This window comes from Notechis scutatus, chromosome 2 (genome assembly GCF_049901735.1).
Source record: "Notechis scutatus isolate UNSWTSFEM ecotype Mainland chromosome 2, rNotScu1.2, whole genome shotgun sequence".
Classification (NCBI taxonomy): Eukaryota; Metazoa; Chordata; class Lepidosauria; order Squamata; family Elapidae; genus Notechis; species Notechis scutatus.
The window spans coordinates 153,514,898-153,535,511 of record NC_142010.1 but is presented as its reverse complement, the minus strand read 5'-3'; the positions used below and the strand labels follow the sequence as shown (position 1 = coordinate 153,535,511).

The 20,614-nt window shown below is 40.6% G+C and overlaps 1 protein-coding gene across 4 annotated transcripts in view; it reads left to right on the top strand.

Moving 5' to 3' along the window:
* The window catches only part of MECP2 (methyl-CpG binding protein 2), a 110,500-nt gene that overhangs the window by 82,967 nt on the left and 6,919 nt on the right, over positions 1-20,614 (top strand). For all 4 annotated transcript variants that reach the window (XM_087956883.1, XM_087956882.1, XM_087956881.1 and 1 more), the window contains one exon: positions 12,528-12,860. In XM_087956883.1, the coding sequence (XP_087813009.1) occupies positions 12,528-12,860 (333 nt within the window). The remainder of the gene's footprint in view (positions 1-12,527; positions 12,861-20,614) is intronic.

Genomic DNA, 20,614 nt, shown 5'->3' with positions numbered 1-20,614 from the left:
TGTCTGCCTTCCTTGCCTATTGTAAGGATCCCAGGTGTGTTGCAGACAGGTAGAGAACAATAGAATCTCTGTTTAGAAAAGCAGGTGGGAGAAACTAGGCCTACCTTGTCTCCCATTTCAGTAGCAAATTTCAATGGAAAATAGTTGGAAAGCTAGATGACTTACCAAATATTTGGGGATATATATAGTTGCAGCTGATTAAAAAAGACCCAAATAGAGCCAAATAAGGGAATCTATTCATTTAAATGATTGAGAGGTGTGTGTGCTTAACCGCTGTGGAAAAGTTAGCAGATACTCAGTAGATTGATCCTGGCTGACTCTTGTCTCTCTTTTGTAAAATAATTATTATACAGGTAAACCCTACTGGCCTGTTTAGTAATAGCTCAGAGTTACAATAGCATTTAAAAAGTTACAACTGGTCTTCACACATATGGCTGTTGCAATGTTCCTGTGGCCATGTGATTGACATTCAGGCACTTTGCAGCCATTGCACTGTCCCACAGTCACGTGATCACATTTGTGACACAAAGTAGTGTCAGTGGAGAAGCTGACAGTAAAGTCGTAGTCATGATATTTTACTTAACTGTGGATGATTCATTTAATGACTATAGTGGAAGTGAAGTTATAAGGCCTTTGTAGCCACATGTCATTTCATTTAAGCTTCACTTTATTTAGGGATGGAATTGCTAGTCCCAATTTTAGTCATTAAGCGAGTATTACCCATATTAATAATTTTAAAGGAAAAAGAAAAGAATGGTACAAAATATAATAGCTATACATAGACAAAAAATTACCAAGATTATACAGTTAATTCTCAATGTATCACATCATAGAAAACGTTAAGTTGTATTTAAGTATATTATATTATTTTAACAATGTAAATAAGAATTTAAATCTCTATGCTTAGTGCCAAAATCTCTACTACTACCGGTACTTGTTTAAAAATACAAAAAGGGGAAAAACATAAAACATAATAGAAACATAGAAACAAATTAATTTCTAATTTCCCCTTTATCAAACTTCAAGATTACTTCTCATTAGTGCAGGGGTCCCCAACCCTCAGGCTGTGACCCACTCCTGGGCTGTAAGCCCATTCGGAAGCTGGCCATGGAAGTGGTGAGCATGGGCAGTCTCGTGCAGCTCCATTTGTGCCCACTGCTTGTGTGTATGGATCTCTGCGCACTTGCTCACAACTTGCATGAACTGTTACCACCACCACCACCAGTCCACAAAACTGGAAAGGTTGGGGAATGCTGCTCTAGTGATTTTATAGACATTTTTTAAAAAACGTTTGTGTGTATTTCATTACACTTTAGTCAGTTCTTTTGCTTAAAAGACCATACCCTAAGGCAGGGGTCTCCAACCTTGGCAACTTTAAGACTTGTGGACTTCAACTCCCAGAGTTCCTCAGCCAGCAAAGCTGGCTGAGGAACTCTGGGAGTTGAAGTCCACAAGTCTTAAAGTTGCCAAGGTTGGAGACCCCTGCTCTAAGGAACTTGCTACATTTCTCTTGCTTCATAATATGTAATATGTATGGAAGCCAATCTTTTTGTTAGATTTCTGTTGTGAATATATGCTGTTAATTTTGGCCTTACTGCATATACTCCCAAGTTCCCAGGGTGATCTGTTTGTAACTTATCTCTTTCCAAGCATTGTACTAAGTGTATTATTGCTGCCATAAACCTTAGATGGTGATTTTTTGTTGTTGATTTTTTTAAAAATGATGCTTAATAAAAAGAATGGTTTTATTTCAGCTTTTTTTTTTTTAATTTCTAAAATTCTCTGAATAGTACTGTTTATTTCCTTCAAGTACGTTTGAGGTTTTTTTTTTACATGTTTCTCACATGTGGCAAATTATTCCTTTTATCTCATGGCATTTTCAACATTTATTAGTATATGATTCATCTATATTGGCAATTATTGATGGAGTTATATACCATCTATAAAACATCTTAAATCACTAGAACAATCTGTTGAAGAGATTGGACAGGAATTTGTCTGAAATGGTATAGGGCCGTGATTGCGAACCTATGGCACGCGTGCTAGAAGTGGTATGCAGAGCCATCTCTGCTGGCATGCGAGCCGTTGCCCCGGAAGAGGCCTATTGTGCATGCATGCACGCCTCCTGCCAGCCACCTGATTGTCAGGTATCTGTCGTGCATGCGCGCGGGGGGGGCATGGGCAGGGTTGCGCATGCATACGCAGAGGCGTGCGTATGCAGAGGTGCGAAGAGGTGCATGGTGTGTGTGTGGGGTTATATGTGTATGCGCAGGGAGCAGGGGGGTTGCACGTGCATTGCATTATGGGTGCAGTTACACATGCACGGGCATGCATGCACTTTCAGCACACGATGATGAAAAAGTTAGCCATTGCTGGTATAGGTCTCCCACTTGAGCAGGGGGTTGTTCTAAAACAGTGATCCCCAACCTTTTTTACGCCGCGGCCCGGTATCCCCAACCTTTTTTATGGCGCGGCCCGGTACCGGCATTAGCTGGGCGCCGCCATCTTTTTGATGAAAAGTGCTTCCGGTGACCTTACCGGAAGCACTTTTTCATTAAAAAGATAATGGCGCAGCGCTCGATGAGCTTTTCCGGGTAGAAATGGCTTTCTACCCGGAAAAGCTCATCGAAGCTGGTGCCGCCATTTTTGATGAAAAGTGCTTCCGGTGAGCTTTCTACCCGGAAAAGCTCACCGGAAGCACTTTTTCATCAAAACAAGATGGCGGCGCCCAGCAAGCCAGCGGCCCGGTAGGACTTGTTCCACGGACCGGTGGTTGGGGACCCCTGTTCTAAAAGACCTCCAAGGTCTTTTCCAATTCTGTTATTCTGTACTGTACTTAGATAAATCCTTTGCCTTGTTGCCTCTTTTTTCACCTTTTTCTTTCCCTCAATGAACTTTTCTTTTGAGCTGGAAAAAATTCAGTGAGCAACCAAAATAACCAGGGATTGAAGGGGGAGGCAACTCAGAGGGGGCTCATATATGGCATGGAGAAAGTGGATTGAGAAAACTCTCTCTTTCAAAACATTGGATTGAGGGGGCATCCTTTGAAACTGACTGGAAAATATTTAAGAGATGAAAGGAAGCACTTCTTCATGCAGGATATAATTAACCTGGAAAAAATAGTACAAAATATATTGATGGGCAAGAACGTGGAAGGCTTTTGAAGGCTTTAAAAAGGATTTGGATAAACTAATGGAGGACAGGTCTACCAGAAATTATTTTTTAGACTTTAAGTTCTCTGGGCTGCTTTTGTTACACCAGTTCAGCAAATCCTCTACTTCCTTGCAGTAAGCACCCTCATTGTCATCTTGAATAAGACCCAATATGTTGTATGATCCACATACTTCACAATATGGTTGGTTGCAAACCTAGCACAAGACTCATGGGTCAATAGGATGAACAACAGCAGACTTAGGAAACAGCCCTGAGGAGGGAGAGCCTGTGCTCAAGAAAATGGTGTTAGAAATATTAGTCCCAACTCACACATACTGTGGCCTATCAATAAGAAAATCAAAAATCTAGTTGCACAAAGGACTATTAAAGCCTAAAAGGCCCAGTTTGTCTACTACAGGGGTGTCAAATTTGGAGCACGCGTGCCTCCCAAGCTCCGTTTTCACTGGCAGAGGGTTGCAGAAAGCTGTGGCAGCCGAAAAGGGAGGTCCGGAGCCCGTCTTTGCTGGCAGAGCGCTTGGGCCGCCATAGGCACCCCCGACCCAAGTGACATCAAGCTGACTACGCCCACCCTGACCACGCCCATCAAGGTCAAACACAATCCTGATGCGGCCCTCAGTAAAATCGAGTTTGACACCCCTGGTCTACTAGATGCTGAGAAATGATTGTATTAAATGCCGAAATGAAATTGACAACAGCATTCACATATGAGTGTTTCTTTCCTCCAAGTGCGCCAAGCTCAGATGGAGAACATAAGAAATAGCATCCTCCGTAGAGGTATTTGGAGCTTAACAATTTCGCCTATTTGTGAGCACGTCCCAGAAATATTTGATTGGCCACTGTGAGAAAGCACAACTTCTATAAATGAGTGGAACCTCAAATAGTTGAGTGGAGATTAAAAAAAGGGATTATATTAACAAGTGAGTAGAATCTGTATCCACAATACAGAGAAAAGCTTTGGGTATGATGCTCTGATAGAAGAAGTTACTTATGTGCAAAAATGACTTGAAACTATTATTGAAGCGTCCTCAAATATCATCCTTTGTATCATTATCAGCAATTTACCTTTAAATATTGAAGTTGTTTTCACTTAGAAATTAAAGAGTGCTCAAAATTCCGTCTGCAATCAATAGAAGAGAAATCAGAATCACATTCAAATAGTGCAGAATGAAAGATATTCTTGTTAACCTCAGTTTATTCCAATTAATATATTCCTGTTTCAATCAGGGACAATTTGCCTGTCAAGTCAGTTTAAAGTAATTATGAGAAGAACAGAATTTTAAAAAGCAACTTTCATAAAACTGCCATGCTGTATGTTTGGTCAAATAAATAAATGACTCTAACCATTTCCCCCCCTTTGGTAGCAAATATGGATGAGCAACATTAACAATCTTAATGAAGGCCACAGAAAAGAGCAAATGTTTATTTTTTAGGAACTAGTACCCTAAGATTGACAAACCAGAAGAAGATGCAAAAGGTGTGTTAATAAAAGGGCAGAGTGTCTGTGAATTAGGTTAGGAATTTGTTTACAGTGCTAGGACTCAGCTTACAAGCCTTTCATTAAAAAGTCTTGTTATCCTCAACTTTTTTTTTTCCTTATCAGCAGTAGTTTGGTGGAAACATCAATATTACAACGCAATTATTTAGAAAATGGGAAACTAATATAGTGCATATTACACAGAGATCTACAATTAAATCCTGATTATTCTGTAATCACCCTGTGGCTAAATCTATTCCAGTTATTAAGGCATTTTGTGAGGTAATAAAGAAACTGCATTTACAGTTTTATATAACTCCACTATCACAAATTGAACTCTGACTTTAGCTATTGTTTGGAAAGATAAACCACTCAAACAGCAGAGTGAGCCATAGAAATGTCTGTGAAGATTTTCAGTCATCCTGGTCATGGTTGTCCCAAAGGTGCTTTTTCAAAAGGCAACTGGACTTTTTTTTTCCTTGGAGAAGCTTCTTAAAGAGAAGTAAAATGTCTTCAAGGAAAAACAAAGTCCAGTTGCCTTTTGAAAAAGCATCTTTGGGAAGAGTCATAGAAACTTCAGATATGTTTTTGTATCTCTACTGCCTGCAAGAAATGAGAATATATGGGTATGAGGCAGCTGTGGCTTGTTCTTGTAATTGTTCTTGAACAATACATTACAGGTAGTCCTTGACTTACGACTGCAAAATTTGAGCCCAAAATTTCTGTTGCTAGGCATGACAGTTGTTAAGTGAATTTTGGCCCATTTTATGACCTTTCTTGCCAAAGTTGTTAAGCAAATCACTGCAGTTGTTCAGTTAGTAACATGGTTGCTAAGTGAATCTGTCAGAAAGTCACAAAAGGTGATCACATGACCCTGGGACATTGCAACCGATATAAATACATGCCAACTGCCAAGTATTCAAATTTTGATCACATGACCATAGAGATGTGGTAACAGGTATAACTGTTAGGAATGATAATAAGTCACTTTTTTTCAGTGTCGTTTTAACTTGGGTGGTGATTGTAAGTTGAGGATTAACTATAGTCTGAAAAACTTTTCTTAAGTTTAGACATGGTATTTTTTAATTTATCTGTCAATCCTGTGTGCTTTATGACTTAGCATCTGATTTGAAGGAATTATAATTAAGACAAGTAAAGTGTATCTTCTGAAGCTCAGAACGATGCCAGAAAGTCATTTATAATATGGATGCTTGTAGCATGCTTCTTTATTTTACATTCTTCTTTTCTTCCAAAAAGTGATGGTATTTCTATTTTATATGCAGGAATAATTATATATAACAGTGTTCCCCAATTGTACTGTATTTCTACATGAGATGCAGAGAATAGAAGGTGAATCCATTAATCAGAACAGTGACTTTCAACTATATTATAAGAGTCATAGCTTTGGTGGCAGTTTTCCTTGCTTGAACATTTTCTGAATGAAAACATGAAACAAGAAACCCTCAGATGTATTTACACTTTTGAAGGATAACATGTGAATTAGGTCCTGTTTTTCTGGCTTTTTATCTGTATAGTTGGGAACCCACTTCTTTTAACCCAATTCCCATATTTTATAAGTCTCAGAAGCCCTTCCTTCCTTCCTTCCTTCCTTCCTTCCTTCCTTCCTTCCCTTCCTTCCTTCCCTCCCTCCTTCCCTCCCTCCCTCCCTCCCTCCCTCTCTCCCTCCCTCCCTCCCTCTAAAAAAAACGGAAAAGAAAAAGTGTTCTACCGTTTATAGTTTTTGTTTGGACCTGATAATTCACTTAAAAACGAATGGGAGAAGAACATGCCCCCCTCCCCTGTCTTTGTCATTGTACTTTGGGCCTGAATAAATACTATAATGTTGCCTAGGAAAAAGAATTGTTTCTTTATGACTTCAGTACCATCTTGTGGTATAAAAAGTGAAGTGCAGGTATTTAGGGAAAAAAGGTTATTGTTTCCGGAATAAGATTCTTCCCATTCACTAGCAAGGTTGTTCACAGTGTTTATTTACTGTACAGGTAGTCCTCAAATTATGACCACAGCTGAGCCCAACATTTCTGTTGCTAAGTGATTCATTTATTAAGTGAATGTTGCCCCATTTTATGACTTTTCTTGCCACAGTTGTTAAGTTAATCACTGCATGTGTTAAGTTAGTAAAGTGGTTGTTAAATGAATCTGGCTTCCCTATTGACTTTGCTTGTCAGAAGGTCACAAAAGGTGATCATATGACCCCGGGACACTCCAACCGTCATAAATATGAGTTAGTTGCCAAGCGCCTGAATTTTGATTACGTGACCAAGGACTGCAATGGTCATAAGTGTGAAAAACTATCATGTCACTTTTTTCAGTGCCATTGTAACTTCAAGTGGTCACTAAGTGAACTCAGGAATGTAAGCAAACATATGTGTCCCAGGATAATGTCAGATCCAGTCTGGGTCAGACAATGGGACCAAAGGTTCGGACTTGGAAGCTGGAGCCCGTCCCCAGGGAACTTCTCTCTTAACAGTGTGTGTGCTTTAGGCTGCTTTACTCAAGTACCTTACTGAAAATTGAGGACATTTATCTAAAGTAGTCCCAATTTATAGAGATATAAGATAAGGTTGGATATTAGCTCCTTTACTTTTTAATCTGTATTTAAATCCAATAATTCAAGCACTTGCTCTTTCAGCCCATTGTTCACCTATTTTAGCTGACTGTGTAATTCGAGCATTACTGTAGGCCAATGAGGTACTTATATCTATTTCACAGTTGGGAATGAAAAAAGGGCATTAGTTTTATTCTTTACAAAAGCTACCATTAAATACCAGAAAATCAAAGTTTTCGTATTTGTCCAATATTATTATCAAATTCACAAATGGCAAATGAATGGGATTCAGATTAAACAGATACATATCTTGGAGTGCGGGTCCTTCTCTGTCCTGGAATGTTGATATATAGTTGTTTGTTTGTTTGTTTATTTATTGGACAGTTGTCACACAACATATCTTTACGTTATAAGATTGGGTTCTGATAATGCTAGAACTGTCCTCAAAGAACAAATTTTATATAGATATAGAAAATCCAAACAAATTTAAGCAAGATGCTGCACCCCAATATTTATCATATTCTTCCAAAGAGGTTTGCTCCAGTCTCCTATTTGTCATCAATTACAATTCTGAAATATTGTAAGGCCTTCAACTAGCCATTCAGTGCCCTCAGCAGACCATTTTGGATATTTTAAGGGTACTCCTATGTATCTTTGGTTACATTCCTGTTGAGATGGCTCAATAGAAACTAAGCCACGTGCTATTGTGCTGTTCCTTGTTTAAGGACTCCAGACAGAATTTCATTTATCTAATGTTGAAGACACTTCTGCATAGGGAATGTGATTTCCACTTAATTTTACTACTTTCAGACAACTCAAAATTATTTTCTCTAAGTATCCCTTTTTTGTGCTGCCATCTGTACAATATTCTGCACCATTAGTTAAGCTTGGAATTTCATATACTAATATTTTATTACTTTATTGTATCTCTTCTTAGTCCATTTTAGATCCTATTATACATATAATTTTCTGTTTTGTGTTGGGTATTTAACAGTTCTACTGTTAGATATTTTATTGTATCTGGTCTTAGAACTATAATAAACTCATTTGATTTGTAATATTGAGCCATAATTGAGTTTAACAGTATAGGTGACTTCTGTTGTTTTTTTCAGCTGAAATCCTTACCTTTCAGCAGTACTTAAATTTTGTTTAAGACAAAATTAAGATGTTTACCTCAGTCTGTGCTTTATTCAGCTTAACTATCCCAAGGTGAGAGGTTACTTCTAGGTGTAACTTGATCAATCATCTCATCCTGAAAAGTAGGGCTGTCAAATTCCTGGCTACGGGCCGGATGCATTGTGCGCTGGCAATGCCCATGCCCGGTTTAGTGACAGAAAAAAAGTCCCAATACATCACATGATGTCACCATGACAACGTGAGTTTGATATCCCTGCTGTAAAGAGATAAACAGGGAGTTAGCAGGCAAACATTGCATGTGTATGTGTATTGGAATGATTGGTAAAGTATATAGTTTACAAAATTTATAATGGATAAAGAAAAACTTATCTACCACTAAGAATTTTAGAGGGCTAGTGCAATGTATTGTTTAACATATATATTTGAATAATATTCATATTAGATAAGTATAGATAGAATTATAACTGTTTACTGTGGAAATCATTTATCAACATTTTCTTTGTCATATTTTTTACTTTTTAAGCATTTTTGTTATTAATTAAGCAATAAAAATATTTTTTGAAAGTTGGTATTCAGCTACATATATATTAAACTGTTTCAGTTGTTGCTAAAGCTTATTTTTAAACAAATGGTTGTTGTTCCTGAAACAATTTTCAACATAATCTGATTTTCCTATGAGCTTCCATTAAGAATTTAGAATCATAGACCTGAAATCTTTGAAGTGATTAAACAAAATGGCTTTCACATTTGATGAAATCTGAAGAATGAGACTGTAATCCAGCCAAATAAGAAGCTGCTAACTATTAAGAGTTATGTATGTGGAAGAAAGACAAAGCATACATGACTAAATAAACACATGTCATATCAAGGAGTTAGCAATTTCTCCCAAAAGGTTCTTATTCTTGATTGCATAAGGGTTCTTGTTGTTTTTGTGTTATTTTTCATCATTTATCAAAGCCAGACCTTTGCTAATACTGTAAAGACCTGCCACAATCCACACCTGATGCACACATTTTCTTTTAAGTAAAAATGTAAGAGCTTTGGAAGATGCCATTACCATAACTCAGGGAGAAATTCATGGAAGTTAATCTGAAATTCTCTAGTTGTGTGACTAGCCAAATTCCTTTAAAGCACCTATGCATGGTGAATAATGAGATGGGAAGAGGAAAAATTGTATTTCAATTGATGTTGGGATGTCAGGATAAACATTGGTTTGGGATAGCAAGTGTGGCTGGGGATGGCTTTATTTTACATTTTATATTCATTTTTATGTTTTATTTCTTCTTAAGACATCTTAAGATAATTTGAAGTTCCATTGTAGCAATTGTTTGACATGAAGCACTAGATTGGAAACTACTGACGTCCAGCTTTAAGGTGAGTAGATTCCAGTCTAGTGCTTCATGTCAAACAATTGTTACAATGGAACTTAAAATTATTTGAAAAGCCATGGTTAATTAAAATCTTTGTCCAATTAACAACGAGTCATTTATTATCATTCATCAACAGTTAATATAAATTCTTAACACTTAGTAAAGTATTTCTTCATGTATAATACAATCATATAATATTACTTATCATGGCCATATGATCAGGATCTAGGTGCTTGGCAACCTGTTTGTACATAAACTGCTTTCAAAGTGCCCTGCAATCACATGATTATTAAAAATTTGAATATTTGATATTGCCCAAACAATTGTTTGAGAAAAAATATTTGATAAGTGTCTTACAACCTAGAACTTATAAATAAAATCTCTATAGTCTATTGGACCTATTAAAAGAGAGTTTAGAAAAGATAGGCTCACATTCTTTCTGTGCTGGAGACATTAATAAATTTTAAGAATTTATAATATATGTAACAGTTGGCTCCACTTGTAATTCCTATTAGATGGATCAGAATTGGATTATCATGGTGAATTGGGCTCTTGGAAGGCAGTTAAAGGTGAAAGATGCTAATATTTTATTCGGCTATATCTGGAATTTCTAAATTTATGAAGAACATTGGATATATCAAGCTTGGACTGTTGAAAAACATCATAGAAGTATAACGCTGGGTGGGACAAAAGGTCCAAAATTTTAAAACCAACATTTTGCAATGTGCTCGAAAACCATTTAAACTGTGTATGAGAGGTGGTTATCTAATCGCTTCTTAAAAGACTAGAGACAGAAAGCTCTTCATAGTAGTCCATAAATGCTTATGAAAGAATACATGTTGGTCTAGAGCAGGGATCCCCAACCCCCAGTCCATGGACCAGCACCAGTCTGCAACATACCAGTCTGTGCAAACAAGCAAAGTCCCACCTGTGGGGTGGAGGCAGCACACGAAACCATGCTCCCTCTGGTCTGCGAAAAAAACCTCTCTCCACAGAACCGGTCCTTGGTGTCCAAAAAGTTGGGGGCCACTGGTGTAGAGGCACCAGGTTAGAAAGCTGAAATCTATGAGTTCTAGTTCTGCCTCACCATGAAAGCCAGCTCAGTACACTTGGGCTAATCACTCTTTCTCCACCCAACTTACCTCATAGGGTTGTTGTGGGAAAATATGATAGGAGAAAGATGTGTTGCATATGTTTGCCTCCTTAAGTTATTTGTAAAAATAATACAGGTGGGATAATAATTAATTAAGTGTTAGTGCTTATTAGGTTGGCTTAACAAAATTTGTCAACTTGCAGCCCTTGAACTGAAGAAGAAACAAGGTCAGCCAATATTCTGCATAATATGCTTATATTGCTATTTAGGTTACACACATTACAAACCAATAACATATTTTAAAAATGTTAATAAACAGCATTATATGTTACTCTGCTACATTGTCAAAAAAAAAAACATTTTGAAAGAAGGCAGTGGCTACATAATTTTGTCCATGTAATAATCAGGAATTGAGGTCAGCTTCATCATTACCAGACTTGGAACATAATGCTCTCTAGAATTATATGACATTTCCTACCATTCTACAGTTGGAGAAAGCTGACATAATGTATTATTTTCTTTTTCATTACAGACTGTTATGGCAATAAATATTATCTATGCCACAGCTGGAAGATAGAATGTTGAGAAGTATCATGAATCTATATTCAATAAAAATGGAGTCATATGTGCTTTGAGATCCAGTTTGGTGTAGTGGTTAAGGCATCAGATTAGAAACCAGGAGGCTGTGTGTTCTTGTCCCACTCTAGGCATAAACCTAGCTAAGAGACCTTGGGCTAGTTACACACTTAGACCTAGGAAGGAGGCAAGGGCAAATCACTTTTAAAAAAATTTGCCAAGAAAACCGCATGGATGTGTCCAGGCAGTCTCCGAGACATAATTGAATGGAAGCGAAAAAAGTGTATTTTTACATAGAATCTAAAACCTGGTTTACGTGTTGTGATATTGCTACATATGAAATTAGCAAGAACTCCTTTTTCATACCAGACAAAAATAGTAATTTCTGGCTTCCTCTGTTTTAATTAAACCAGCTGTAGAATTATAAAACCTGTCTGAGTTGGAGCTGTTCGGGGAAGATATTTCTGGAATACGCACACAGAAAAATATAGTTATGTTTGTATGTGATCTCTGAGAGATGTTTAACGAACAAAAAGAACACAGCAGATTGTTGTAGTCCTACGGAGCTATGGCACCACTGAATCAAATGTATTTCTCTGCTATTGCCAAAAGTATGCAACACACTTGTTTTTTTTTATTCTTCCTAGCCCGATAAAGTATTGAAAAAAAAAATGATTACCTATGGATAGATCCTCAGAAACTTAAAGGAATGGGACCAAATTTATATGAAAGGAGAAGTCTGCAAAATAAAATACAAACATTTCAAATTTGAAAATGGACCACCTGAGGCCGGAGACTGTAGACAAGAAAACTCAGAAAAGTTCTTCCATTGCATCTTTGTATCAAAGAGAGATAGGCAACAGTTGCATTCAAACCCCTTCCACCTTTTTGTCACATGGCTCAAAACAGCTATCATTTAAGGGATTGGAAAGAATTTCAAAAGTCACACATTGCGTTTCCTTCTTCCTATTTAAATCGTCCCAAAATAACATTCTAAAGGTATACTATATATGTACGTTAAAGAGAATTTATGAATGTGACTTTGGCTGTAGGGGAGTTCTTATTCCACCTATCAGTCCTGATAATATATTGTACAATATGCTAAACATTCAAGATCTTTTTTTCTCTCTATTCCAGGGAAGAAAAGTCTGAGGACCAGGATTTACAGGGTCTAAAGGACAAATCCTCCAAATCTAAAAAAGTCAAGAAAGAGAGGAAAGAAGAAAAGGAACATGAGCATGCCCAGCCCTCTGTGGAGCCAGCTGAGGCAGGCAAGGCAGAAATGTCGGAAGGAGCTGGAACTGCTCCAGCTGTACCTGAAGCCTCTGCATCTCCAAAACAGCGCCGTTCTGTCATCCGAGATCGTGGTCCCATGTATGATGATCCCACTTTGCCTGAGGGCTGGACTCGCAAACTCAAGCAGAGAAAATCTGGCCGCTCAGCGGGGAAGTATGACGTCTATCTTATCAAGTGAGTGACAATGGCCCTTGTATGTTTGTAGTATATTGCTCTCATCATGCGCTGTTCTGCAAAACTCAAAAGGGAAAATGTGCTTACTACATTCTGGTCTAAGAGCTTTCAATTTGGATTCAGTATATGAGAGAGAATATATTTGAGTATGTTCTACGTTCTTGTGTAATTATAACCAGCCTTTGTATTTTCTGGGATTTAGGAGATCATAACTCTCACTGATTTTCTGCATGTTAAAGTCTGCTCTTTTTATTTTATCATTATATTGACTTTATTTATCATATTTATTTTTATTTATATATTGTATTGTATATGTTTTTGTGCACAATTTCATTCTAAGTTTTAGACTTCTCTTTGATTTTGGACAGCAGGCCTTATTCTGAATATAGAACAATACACTAGTCTGAAAATGACCTAGCCAGTATGCTAATCGCTTATTTGGACCAATGGTCATTTCAGAGATATTTCCTTACCTAAATGGAGAAACAGAATGACCACTGATAGGAAAAAAAATGGGAGCAAAAACAATTTCCAACTTTTTGTTGGCTTTGCTATTCTCCTCCATGCTGCATCGAGAGCCCAGGATGGGTTGACTCCTTCCTATGATGTCATAGCTGAGTCTGTACTAAGATATAAAAGCCAGCCCCCGGAAGAGACCCCAGCTTTTGACTCAGCTCCTTTCAGTCAGTAGCTGTGTCTCTGAAAGCTTCTGTTAGATAACACTCACGAGCGATCTTCAGTGCCATTTTTCCTCGTTTCAAGCAAGGTTGGGAGCAGCGTTGCCAGCGTTGTTCAGGCAAGTTGGGCAGCGTCTGTAGACTTCCCCCACGCCTGCAGTTTGAGCGGTCGTAAAAAGTGATCGGCAAACCGATACCAGCGTCAGCCAGCTGATCGTATGGCCAGAGGCTGCCCTTTCCTTTGCTGACGTCACTCGGGGTTCTTTATAGCCTAAGGAGAAATTCTTCGATCTCGGAGTCTGTTTCCCATAGTCAGCGGCCATCTTGGATTGAAGCCTTCCACCACGAGGTGAGCGGCCATTTTGTAAGTCTTGGGGCCAATTTATACCCTAAGGGGCTTAATACAAAAAAATTACAAACAGTTTCTTTCCAGTGTAAGAGCCTTTATTCTTCAAATGGAGCAATATAAGGGTCAGGCAGAGTCTCCCCCCCCGCCGCCCCCCTAGTGGAACAGTCTCTTAAGCCAATAAGAGAAAAAGTTGTAGGCAACACACCCAATCAGTCCAGAGGGAGGTGGCTGCTAAAATCAGAGCTAAGGCTCTAGCCCCTAAGAAGGCAACTCAGGCGGAGTTGAGGGCAGAAAAGCGCAGACATGTAGCCCTAGAGAGGCAGTTCAACAGAACTATTCAACAGAAGGAAGTGCAACTACAGCATGTTTCAGATCATACCTGTGTGCCCCAGCCAAGCCCTCCCAGGGGAGGAGAAGTTATCTATGAGCCTGTCTCCTGAGGCTTTTGCAGTACAATGATCTTCAGGATCTAAGCCGATCTGGGCCTTATTTCCAACAGGCTTCTGGGCCCTATGCTCCTCCCCCTCCCTCCAGGCCTCGAACCTCTTCTCAATCTAGGCCTGAAGCCACCTTCACTCCCTCAGCAGTGGGCCTTCGGCCTTCTGCCCCCTACCTTTGAGCATAGACCAGGGGATATCCAAGATGTTGTCTCTTTGGCCATTAGGCAGGGATTGGCTGAAGGCTTCAAGCAAATCCTTCGATCCCTGGAAAGGGTTCAGGCCCTCTCCCTTCTCAATCTATAAGTTGCCTCATCATCCTGATTTACACAGGCCCCAGGACTTCAGGGTCCATTCTTCTGTACCAGAATAGGAGGAGGTTGATGAGGAGGGAAGGGCTTCACCATCTGAACACAGTTACTCCTTTCGTTCAGAACGTGAAGAGGGCGAGACCTTTGACCAAAATCTTTCAGAGGAAGAAACTCTTGCCCAAAGCAGACATCCTCTGCATTGGTCTTCAATCCTCTCTTCAGGCCATTACTCAGCATGGCCTTGGTCACTGCCAAGCTGTCGCCAGAGGAAGTGGCTCCCGAGCCACAAGGAATTCCCTCTAGCCAGGGAGACTCCTTCTTCTCCAAGCCTGTAGTGCAGGCAGGGGTTTTGCCTTTTCCCACTTTGTTCCTGGATATGGTCAAGGAACGGTGCGCTTTCCCTTCGGCAGGTCCTCGCGCATCTTCTCTAGATAAGCGTTTCTACAACGTCAGCGCAGCCCTGGACAATTCCCTGGCAGTGCCTTCTGTTGACATTCCGGTTCTGGCCTCATTCCCATTTTCTGGTACTCTCACGTGGGCATCCATATTGTGGCTGCACCAACTCCAGATTAGATTGCCTACATCTGACCTTCAGTCTCACCAAGGCCTTAATAAGATTATCACAGCGGCGGAATTCCGCCAAATTTGCATCTAGGGCCATGGCATCTTCAGTAGCAGCAAGAAGACTGTTATGGCTCAGAAATTGGCAGGCGGAGTCACGCCGTAAATGGAAGCTGGTTTCAGTTCCATTCGCGGGCGATAAGCTTTTTGGCGATGCTCTGGAACCATATCTCATCGAAACCAGAGATAAACGTAAAATTCTCTCTTCCTCTGGGAAGAGAGCTGACTATCGCCCAGCTCCTTATACTGGTAAACAGCCCTTTCGGGAGGGTAGGGGTCGTTTCTGCCGTCGCTCTAAGTAATCCCTCGTTCTCCCCACCCATCAGAGGTCGCCTAGCCTTCTTTGCCTCCAAATGGGAGGAGTCAATGGTGGATGCCTGCGTGCTCAGCACTATTAGGTCAGGATTACAATTGCACTTCCTAATGCACCCCCGCTAAAAAAATATTGATCTGTCCTGTCTCTCGGGACATTTCAAGGCAAGACTTCATGAATCAGGCCATTCAACTCCTTGAAATCCGAGCTATTCAAACCTGTTCCCCCCTCTCAATGGGGATGTGGGCTTTATTCTCGCCTTTCATTGTTCCCAAAGCCTCAGGGGGTGTAGCGAACCATCCTGGATCTAAAATTTCTCAACCAATTTGTAAAATACAGGCTATTTAAAATGCAGACTCTACATTCTATTTTAGAGAGTATTTGGGAGGGCGATCTCCTCTCTTCCACTGATCTCATGGAGGCTTACCTCCACATCCCCATTTGGCCTCATCATTGCCAGTTTTTCCATTTCTGTTATCAGAATACCCATTACCAGTATCGAGCACTTCCCTTTGGCCTCTTATCGGCTTCAAGGGTCTTCACGAAGGTTCTGGCAGCATTGATGGCATCTCTGCTTTCTGTTCCAGTGAGGATCCAATGCTACTTGGACAACATTTTGATTCTGTCCTCCTTCATCCATGCAGCCCATCGGGATCTGCAAATTATCCTGTCATCTCCAAAGCCACGGATTTTTCCACTCCTGTCCTCTCTAATGGTTCCTGCTTCCCTACCAACGAGCAGGAACCAGCCATTCATCCATCAAGGTCCCGCTCCCGCCACAAATCCGGAGGTCTCTCAATTGGTGGTGTTCCCCGTTAATCTGGAAGGGACTCCTTTTCAGGGTCCCAGACAGGCTAGTGATAACCACCGATGCCAGCCTCCTGGGTTGGGGTTCCCATATGCTCAGGACCTTGGTCCAGGTCAGAGCAAGCCCTTCCCATAAATTGGCTAGAGCTCAGAGCCATTTTCTAGCTCTCAAGCATTTCAGGCACTCAGTGACCGGCTCTCATGTTCTAGTCCTTATGGACAACATGGCCGCCATGGCTCCTGACAAACCAGCGGGGTGGGGGGACGGGACGACGAGGTCCAGAGCCCTCATGGGAGAGGCTCTACGGTTGGGGTTATGGGCAGAGCAACACCTGTTGTCGATCTCGGCGGACCACTTCTCCGGGATCAACAACTCCCAGGCCGACTGGCTCAGCAGGAGCCTAGTTGACCAGGCAGAATGGTCTATTCCTCCTTCTCTATTCAGATATCTTTCCCTCAGTTTCGGAATGCCGGAGGTGGATCTTCTCAACTCCTCAAATTGCCCAGGTCACCAGATTCTTCACCAGGTTTCCTTGCCAGGAAGCGGAGGGGACCAATGCCCTTCGGTGCAGATGGCCGAAAAGTCTCCTCTATGCCTTTCCCCTGCTCCCATCATTCTGGCAGTAATTCGGAAGATGTTGCAGGAACGAGCGGAGCCCCTCCTCCTGGCACCCTATTGGCCAAGGACGCCCTGGTTTGCGGACCTGGTCAACCTGTCGGTGGCTTCTCCTTGGAGGATCCAAGCCCATCTAATCTCCCTTCATCAGGGGATTCTGCTCCACCCAGAGCCCCAGTGGCTCAAGCTGACCATGTGGCACTTGAGCGGCAGCGGCTAGAGGTGGCTGATCTTCCTGAAAGGGTCATCATCATTATCCTGGCATTTCGCAAACCTCCCACAAGGCGCATCTATGATGCCACCTGGAAGGCCCTTCCTGATGGTGCCTTAGGGAGGGTATCTCTCTCCCGCTTTAGCCCAGTTGGCAGAGGGTCTTAGATTCCTTCAGCATGATCTGGAGAAAGGTTTGGCTCCCAACACCTTTACGCAGGCAGGTTGAGGCCCTCTCCTTGGTTCTTTCATGGGGTTTGCTTCCTTCCTTATCCCATCACCCTTCAGTCAGGTTTTCGAAAGGGGCTTCCAACCTGCACCCTCCGGTGGTTCACAGGTATCCTTCCTGGGATCTTCATGTGGTCCTTTATGCCCTTACAAAGCCCCCTTTTGAACCCCTTAGAACATTGTCTCCCCGTTTCCTGACTCTGAGGGTAGTGTTCCCCGTTTTCATCACTTCAGCCAGGCTGGTATCCGAGCTCGCTGCTCTTTCCATCAGACAGGACCTTTGTTCCTTTCACGATGATAGGGTTGTCCTCAGTCTGGACCCCTCATTTATTCCAAGGGTTAACACCTGTTTCACAGGTCCCAGTACATTATGTTGCCTGGCTTCTGCCCCCTCCCGCACCATGACTTAGAGCAGCAGTGGCACTCGCTAGACGTAGGTAGGGCTCTTAGAATATACATTAAGCGCACTTCCTCCTTCAGGAAGTCTGAAGCCATTTTGTTTCCTTTTCCCTTCTCACTTGGGGCACAAGGCCTCTTCTACTATTAGCAGGTGGGTCAGATCTTGCATTGAGCAGGCCTACAAAGCTGCGGTCCTTCCGGTTCCTCGAGGTCTGACAGTGCACTCTACCAGAAACGCGGCCACTTCGGCTGCCTGGGCGACCCAAGCACCCATGGAGGAGATCTGTCGTGCGGCCACGTGGATATCTCCGTCTCCTTTCATCAGATACTACCGTCTGGATGTCTTTGCCTCGGCAACTGCAGCCTTCGGCAGACGGGTGCTTCAACGAGTGGTTCAACAGTCGGTGTGATGAGTTGGACGAGGACCCACCCGTGGACATGCAAGCTTTGGTATGTCCCATCCTGGGCTCTCGATGCAGCATGGAGGAGAATGGGCGTTGGTAGAAGTTACCCTGAACGCCCTTTCTATCTGTGCTGTGAGAGAGCCCAGCCCCTCCCTTGATTCATCCGGAGAGGGTAAGTCATATTTCTGTATTCATTTGTGCTTTCAGAGACACCTTTCAGTCTGTCAAGGATCTTCGCCAAAGCTGGGGTCTCTTCCAGGGGCTAGCTTTTATATCTTAGTACAGACTCAGCTAAATGACGTCATAGGAAGGAGTCAACCCATCCTGGACTCTCTCGCAGCATAGATAGAAAGGGCGTTCAGAGTAACTTCTACCAAGCCCATTTACTTTGCTTGTGGGAAGCTGGCAGGGAGTGTCAAAAATTACAATCATGTGATTGTGACTAATTGTAGTAATATTGCAGCACCCAGAGCTTTGCAAATATAACTGGTGTAAAGATGCTAGAAATTTCAATTGCATGGATTCTGAATTTTGTGAAAGTTCTTTAATTTATCATATTTGAGGTATCTGGATTCAAAAATGTTTGTGCTATAATGCACCATTTGGGCTAATTGAAGATTACAAACAGAGGCACAAGAATTTTAGCAGTATATAGATATAGGAAATACAGACCTTTCCACATCCTTTTTTTCTGGATTTGTTAGTCCTTGTGAGATATCCATATGACTTAATTTCTAAATTATTGACAACTATTTTCTGCAATCCTATATTTTTTTCTCTAAGCTAAATAGTACTGTTGCTTATGAATTGGTCTATAATTCACTAATTAACACGAACATCACTTCCTTTACATTTTTTTTACCAAACAACAAACAACATGTCAAAGTTTAGAATGAAAAGACTTCCATGCTAGGACTGTGCAGAATTCAGATATTAAAATCATCCTCTGGAGCATAGGGGAGTGTAAACGTAGCAATTCCTTAAGCCAAATAACAATGAACATTTTCCTGGAATTGCATTGCAGCTGCGGAGGTTATTGCTGTCAGAAAAAGATAAGCTGCTTAAAAAAATTTCAGATAAGTGCTCTCTAACTGTATCTTCATATATTCTTGGCATCTGATGCAGTGTGTACCTGTTGTCTTGCCATATAGGCATACACAAATGGAAAAAAAACTAACACAGGATAATTTTACAGAAAGATTGGTCACGTTCAAGAAATTACTATCAATCTTCCAATTGGGATTTTCAGGAAGAGGTGAATACAATGAACATGTAATTGAAGTCAGGCATTTTGTAGAAGTCAGGCATTTTGTACATATGAGTAAATGTAACATAAAGAAGAAAAGGCATTAACAATTAATATGGGGCTACCCTAAATGCCATATGGAATTCCCCAAATATTTATATGTAATTATGCTTCCGGTGGGGAAAAATGCCTCATATTTCACCACAGTCAGGAAAGGGTTAAGGTATTATTCTACTTCTCTTTTGCTGCATGGACATAGGGCTTTATCTCCCTAACTAGAGATTATTACAGGAACTTTTTTTTTTTAAAAAAGTAATGAAATTAAAGTGGAAGTACTACAGAAATGCCATATAACCTGCCATATAAACTTCTCATCTTTCCTACTATCTTCTCCTATTGGTTTCTTACGAATTATCAATTGTTTTTGTAACTTATTATGAATGATTGTAACTATAATTTATGACCTATGACTTGTTGCAAGCTGTTTATATATACACCGAGCTTATGCACTGGAGACAAATTCCTTGTGTGTCTGATCACACTTGGCTAATAAAGAATCCTATTCTATCCTATGCTATCCTATGCTATCTGAGATTTTTAGTTGTTTTTTTGCTAAAAATCAGCATAAATAAAATCAGTGTTGAAGGAATTTCTTCATACAGAACAAGGATCCTAACAAAATGTTACGTTATTTAGCAAGGGCTCTATCAACCTCATCATATCTGAATTTTCATACTATGTGTGGGGGCAGATAGGTGGAGGGAATTTACCTGTATGACATACATGTCAGTATATATATGAACACATTATAAATTCAGGCACTCTGTAATGCTGTTTATTGCCAAGTTCACATGACAAGAACCTGCTTCTTTTCCTCTATATTTTTTTCTGAAAACATAAAATAGATTTTGTGCATCTTTTTCTTTGTAACATCTCTCATCAGTCTCTGAGAAAAATGATGCTATTTTAGATATAGGATTAGCAATCAAGAATACAGTAAATCCTTGATTTAATGTAAGTTGTAATAGTTGTTAAATGGTGGGTTGGTCACATGACCAGCCCAATTTTATGACCAGTCATTAAGCAGTTGCTGAGGTGGTTAAGCAAGCTACTGGTTCACTATGAACTCAGTATTA